The sequence below is a fragment of the Arachis hypogaea genome, chromosome 19 (assembly GCF_003086295.3).
Source record: "Arachis hypogaea cultivar Tifrunner chromosome 19, arahy.Tifrunner.gnm2.J5K5, whole genome shotgun sequence".
NCBI classification, from domain to species: Eukaryota; Viridiplantae; Streptophyta; class Magnoliopsida; order Fabales; family Fabaceae; genus Arachis; species Arachis hypogaea.
In genome coordinates, this window is record NC_092054.1 from 7,158,304 (window position 1) to 7,165,373 (window position 7,070).

The 7,070-nt window shown below is 30.5% G+C and overlaps 1 protein-coding gene across 1 annotated transcript; it reads right to left on the bottom strand.

The window, feature by feature from the left end:
• Window positions 1-2,953: 2,953 nt before the first annotated feature.
• Window positions 2,954-4,726, bottom strand: LOC112777445 (dof zinc finger protein DOF3.1). Its single transcript, XM_029295991.2, has one exon. The coding sequence runs from the start codon at window positions 3,990-3,992 to the stop codon at window positions 3,294-3,296; it is 699 nt and encodes a 232-aa protein (XP_029151824.1). The 5' UTR covers window positions 3,993-4,726; the 3' UTR covers window positions 2,954-3,293.
• Window positions 4,727-7,070: the final 2,344 nt, after the last annotated feature.

Here is a 7,070-nt window from a genome sequence, read left to right on the forward strand (position 1 = left end):
TTTAACATAATTCATGTACCATTCAAAATTGCTCTCCGCATTTACCACTTGATCACTTTGAAAAGGTTTCATTGTTTCAATGTTAACAATTTATATTCTTTTTTTTTTATAAAAGGTTAACATTTACCAATTGATTATTGCCATTGGCGGCAAGAATTTTAATCTATACAAGCTACTAAACCCAAAATCACTATTGAAGTTGTCTTTAATCATATGAAGTCTCCATCAAAACTAACTCAACAGAGTAACTATTCTTTTAAGTTTTAATATCAAGACCCAAATCTTGAAATCCAAACATCTGTGATTGGCCAAACATGGATATGACTATGAGAGAGTGTAAGCAAAAAATCATCCCTTTTGAATCACCACCTCAGGTACCTAACTTATCTTATAGTTGATATGGACAACATTGAATAGAGGGAAGGAAACAAAGTCATATCTTCTGTCTCAGTCATCTTTGGTTGGCAACAAATGGAAATCCTAGTCAATGGCTTAAATGCCATTTGTCTTTGAAATATGGAAAATTTGAAATTCATATAAGCATGGTATCAATTTGACATTCATTGTTGGGGCGGGTAGATAAGTGAACCATTGACATTTAAATAGTGCTTTATGTTATCTCCACATATTTGGTTCCAAAATTACATCTTTATCTTTCGGTGTGGGGCCAATTTAAGACAATTTTGTCTGAGTATTGTACTTATACGACACTGTGATCATCAGAAATCAGAAGAGAAAATTAAAACTAGATTTTGGTAAATAAAGTAAAAACATTAAAATTAAAAATTAACCCATGTTAAAAAAATGTTATATCTTGCTAATTGAAGTAGAAATATAAAAAATCTTGAAAATTTTAGCCATAAAGACGCCTTTATTTATTTTCTTTTCATTATTTCAGTATCTATATTTATGTTCTGAAGCACTTGCTAAATTACACACTTACATAACTAAATATCATTCTTATTGGACGTTAACTAAATATCATACTTAAATGTCAATATACATACATCAATTATTAGTATTCGAAATGGATAAGTACAAATACTTAATGACAAAGAAAAAAAAAAGAGGTACCCACAGGTTAGTTTAACACCAAGCTACATGTTATATTTAAAATGAAATAAACCCCACACATGTGCCGAATTGTAAATGAAATGGTAACTTAATGGATATAGTGGTCCATAATAAAAAAGCACAGATCATGGAATGTGGACCATGAAGTGTCCACTTGAAAATTAAGCTGATCACACATCCATTAAATAACATACACACCTTGATCACATAACTTTCAATTCAACTTGGATTTGGTTATGGGAGCACATTATGATCTAGAATTTGGTGCATTCATTTGACTCGAGTGAATATTGGCAAAGCCATTGTGTAAATAAACAAATAAATTTAGGTTTTCCTAGAACACTTTTTATAGTATCTAATGAGAAAAATTATTATTAAAAAAGTAAAAAATTTAAGATTTCAATGGATTACCTTAATAAGACTTAATATGCACCTAAGGCTACATTAAAAAGAGAGATTGAGATAAAAGACTAACGCTGAATTAAATTTTTGTATTATGTTTAGTATAAAGTGTATATAACTGAATTATGTTTTAGTATTGTTCATACCCTGGCCCAACGAATAAGGCTCAGGATCCAAATAAAAAGGCCCAACCCAAAGGGTTGGCCTCACCTTTCACCAGATTAGCCGTTACGAAGTCGGAACTAGTCACGACTTGCTCTAAAAAAGTCGGGAACGAGGATTAACTGGCAGATAAGCACTCATTTGAATGAGTAACTGCCCCTAGAATCTCTCTAACCACTTCACGAGCCATATCTTAACTTCCCTAAGATAAAGGAACGGTTAACACCCTAGAAAAGTGGCACTACTCCAACGGTGGTTATTGGCTTACCACTATAAATACACTGACACCCCTCAGGTATCTCTAAGTCCCAATACTCTCTAGACCTGCTAACCCCTTTGCTGACTTAGGCATCGGAGTGTCTTTGCAAGTACCACTCCCCATTCACTCATACTCACAAGTCGGACGGAGGCCCCCAAGGCGCAGACCCTGACAAAGGCTTCCTCCCTCAGACGATTGGACCAACCAGCGCCATCCAGCCCATTAATCTCCGGTTACCTACCGTAACAAGTATCTTGCTTAATTTAAAATATTTTAGTATCCTGCACGAAAATAAAGAAGAGGAGAAAGAAAAGAGAAAAACACGGAAGTCACAACGACTAGCAACTCCGATGATGATGACAAAATGGTCCCAGCAACAACGATGAGGTCACTACTTGAGGAGAGTGAGTGTCCAGAGGAAGCACAAAGAAGAAAGTCCTAACTAATTTTCACCAAAAAAGTAGAGTTAGATTTGCAAGTTTTGATTGAGGGTATTTTAGGAAACAAATTTTAATAAAATTTTAGTTTTTGTCTTCAAAAATTTTAATCTCTTGAGTCTTTATTTTTTAGAAGTACTGAAGAGACTAAAATTAAAATTTTAGTTCCAATCTCAAAGAAACGAATATAATACTAAATTTTAGTCATTCTCTTTCAATATCTCAAAACAAACACTAATCTAATTGACGTGGAGTTATACTAAAGAATACATAAAATAAAAGAAACAACAGGCAAGGGGTATGTTTGAACTTTGAACATTGAAGTTTGAACCATGTGTGTTTGTTTTCAAGCTCCATTGATAAGGTACAAAACAAGACATAACATCAAAACAGGGTACTTTTGGATTTTTCCAAGATCTTCCCTCACATTCCCTCAAATATCTAAATAATGAACAATCACTTACTTGGATGCTTCAAAAGCTATGCCAAAAACACATACCAAATAATTAATTACATGAAATGACAAGCATTTGATCCAATAGCATTAACATCCCTCCAAAACTAAATACCCCGCTCAAAAGAAGAAGAAGAAGAAAAAATTAATTGCTTCTCTATACCGTTTTCTTTTCAGTTTCCACAATTCATAAATTTTAGCAACACAAATCACAACCATGCCAAAATGAAACAAAAGTTAAAAAGAAAAGCGAAAAAAAAAAAGGCCATTACCTAGAGGATGCTACTTTAGTAACCTCCTGAATTATGATCCTCCACAGCATGATGCCAACCAACCATAACCATAATCTTGACCAAAACCATATAATATAACCCTTTAAAAAAATAACCATAGTATCTGTATTAAAAATATATAACACTAATCAAACACAATCAAGAAACCCTGATTAAGCCATACAAGGCTCAAACTTTTTTTTAAATCTTCTTTCTCTCTTTCAATTCTGCTTCTACTGAAAGCTTGACCCAGGTGTGTATATTGCAAGATCAGACCAACCATGACCACCACCTCCACCATTATTCCAATAGCTTGAATCACCATTATTCTGAATATCCAAACCCGGGTTTCGACCTGAATCCGGATTCGCGACCAATCCAGAACCCACATTCCCAATCCCACCACCAAATTCACCAATTTTCAGCTCTGACCCATTTGAATTTATACCCTCTAAAATCCCCCCAAAAGGTCCATCTCTTCCCAATAGTGAACTAAAGCTACCACCAATGTTCAACACCCTCTGATCTTGACCAACCGGGTCGGTGCAAGTCCGGGTCGAATCAGACCCGGAACAAATAACGCTATTATTACTATGAGTAGTAATAGAATTGGCTTGTTGTGATGATGATGATGATGAAGGCCGTTTGATGGATGAATTTGAAGTGGAAGATGAAGATGAAGAAGAACGTTTGTGGGTCTTTCTGGTTCCACCACCAACGGGTATGTTCCTCAAGGCGCCACCTTTGGTCCAATACCTTCTGCAATTCTTGCAGTAATGGCGTGGCTGAGAGAGGTTGTAGTTGTTGTAGTAACAGAACTTGGTGTTTGTGGATTCACACCTTGGACACTTTAGTTGTTGTTCTTGTTCTGGGAAGTGTGGTTGTTTCAGCAAGGCTTGTTGGATTTGGAATACTGTTGTTGGATCTTGCATAATTAGGAATGTTCCAAAAAGTTGTATGTTTTTGTGATGATTTTGTTGGAAAATGAAATGGGGTTTTGGGATTGGATTGATTGAGCACAAAGTTGAAAACTTTGGAGGATGTTGAGGCCTTTTGGGAAGAGAAATATGAACTCAATCTATAATGCTTTAAAAGCACCACCCTTTTCTTTCTTTTGTGTTGAAAATGAAATTTGGTTTGGACTAATTTGGAAACAAAGTTGTAACCTTTTAAGGGAAATGAGAAAGAAGCTATGAAGTAAAGGGATAATAAGTATGCAAAGATCTAGGAAATTGAGGTGTTGAGGAAAAATGGGGTTGTTTGTTAACTTAGCTTTTGAAGATGTGAAGCGGCAAAAAGTAATAACCACTAAGGAGGAGAAGTTACAAAGAGGACAAAAGGGTGGAATTCTTTCTTTCTTTCACTTTCTCTTTTTCAGGCACTGAAATGGCGTTTTCAGCAGAAGAGAGCAAAACACATTAGAAGTTTCCTATCTAGAAGGAAAATTCCAAAGGAGAAAAAGCTAGATATATATGTTGATGGGAGAAAGTGCTAAATAGAAGAATGATTAGTTTTGAAAGTGTATGAATATGGTGGTAGTGAGAATTGGAAGTGGAATGGGGAGAAAGAGTAGAGAAGAGGAGATTGGTCTGAAAATGTTGATGGAGATGGAATTGAAGAGGAAGCTGAGTTTTTATCCGCGTGAGAGTGATGACAAGCTCAGACTTCAAATAGAAAACACATATTTTGCTGCCAATTTTGCTAGGTAATATAAACAATGTTAATAATGAATTTTAAAATTTAACGGTATAAAGTAAAAAAAATACTTTATTTTTAATTTATCTCCTAAACTCTAATATTAAAATAACTATTTATATACTTAATAAATTGAATATTTAATCGTTATTAACTATATTACTATACATAAATAAATCGAATCAAAAGAAATAACCATCTAATTAAGAATAATCAATATAATTATTTGTATATCTATTAAATTAAATATCTGACACATTTATTATTTACATTATTTAATATTATTATTATTATATTTTTCTATTTTGCTGTGTATTAATTAATTTCTAAAATTTTTAATAATATATTTATGTATAAATATATATAATTTAATTTATTTTTTATATATATTTATATTTTAATATATATTTTATACTGATAATTAATTTTAATATACGTGGAATATAACTTTTTCTCTCTCACGTTACTGTTCACTTGAAAGGATTGGTCCATTATTTTTTGGTTTATTGATTGCTCACATTATTTTTTCACTTTTTAATAAGTAATTTTAAAATATTTGTTAAAAACTTAAAATTATCACAAATCAATGTTTTTAATTTTTTCGTTGACAAATACATCATAAAACATTTAATTTTAGTCATAAGAGTTTAGAATATGGAATCAATTTTTTTTATTCAATATTGTTTTTACATTTTTTTTGTAAACAACTCAAAATACTCTTATGTATTGATGGTATTCTTTATTTTATTGGCCAATTGTTGATTTTTTTTTAATCCTATCAAAATTGAATTGTTTATATATTATTATCCTTATAAACTAGAAAAAAATATTAGAGAATTAAATTTTTTTAACTAATAATTATTTAACAAAATAATTAGATACTCAAAAATTAATAAAATTTTTTAAAATATTAATTAATTATTAACTAAAAAATTGAATCAAGAAAATAAGTAAGAGTACACTAGGAAATTGCATCTTCACTAATTCTTAAAATGAATCAACAATAAATAATTGGATATAGATATAGACATAGACATATAGTATTGGCATGTTAAAACATTTATACCTTTTAGAATTAAATCTGTCTCTTACTCTCGATATATGTAAGTTGCTCATTCTTACACTTCATATTACATTTATCTTGTAAATTGTAATACCTTTTTAATAAAGAAAGCATTTAGTTTTGACATTTAAAAGCATGTTAACTTTATTACAATTTTGACTCTTTACTTTCAATAATCAATTGAGTATTTGAGAGAATGAGGAATAATCAATACTAGATGGTTATCAAGGTTGCACTCTTGCACCCACTATTATCCCTAAAAGTGCATTGATAAAAAAAAGTATTGACATAAGAGTATCTATAATTTCTAGGAGAGTATTAAAAGGTCAATTAAAAAACAACAAACATCCTCATGCTAACAAACAAAGTCATAACCAGCATGTCTATATATATATATCAACAATGCTAGGAACCAAGAAAATACCAGCTAAAAATTAATCAAATGTCTTTGGGTGAATTTAAAACTTCTACGTGAATAGTATTTATACTAGGTATTAGGATGTTTCTTCTATTAAGTATCAGAATATTTTTTTTTCATACTAAATGGATGTTCTTTTATATATTTTATAAATTTTTTTATATACTAAGAATTGGAATTGTTGGAAGCAGAGTTTCATGATTCCTGTCCCTATTTCTCCAACGTATCATTCAAAATTTTAATTTGGTGTGAGAAACAATTAATATCAAATATTATAAATTAAAAACAAATAAAATTAATTAAATATAATTATAAATTAGTTAAATTGTTTACTTTTTGGCTGATCATCTCTTGGTTCCATATACTTTTCCTATATATATTACATTTTCTAAAGCAATTTTCAAATCACATAAATTAATTTAAGAATGAAACTAAAAGTAATAAAAGTGTCAAATAAATAAATATATAAGAAAAACATTGTAAGAATTAGTTTGTGAAGCTCATGGATTGTCTTTGTTAAACTAGTAACCTACCAACCACAAATGACAACGATCAATTATTATTATGTGCTCAAACAGTAACCCACTATTTAAAAGAATTATGAATACATGTATAAAAGAATTTTAGAAACAAGGAAAATATATGTTTTTAGAATTATAAAAGAAATACAAAATTTACTTATATTAACTTGATCGTCAAATATTTTTTATAAGTACCAACATTCATTCCGTGTTTTTCATGGTTTAAACTTTAAAGTATATTTCATCCATGTAAAAGTGGACAAACTTCATGAGAGCTAGACGAGTCATACATGAAGGGAGATTAATTAAGTAA

Excerpts from the sequence above, each read along its gene's own strand:
- LOC112777445 (XM_029295991.2), bottom strand. The coding sequence starts at position 3,992 with ATGCAAGATCCAACAACAGTATTCCAAATCCAACAAGCCTTGCTGAAA.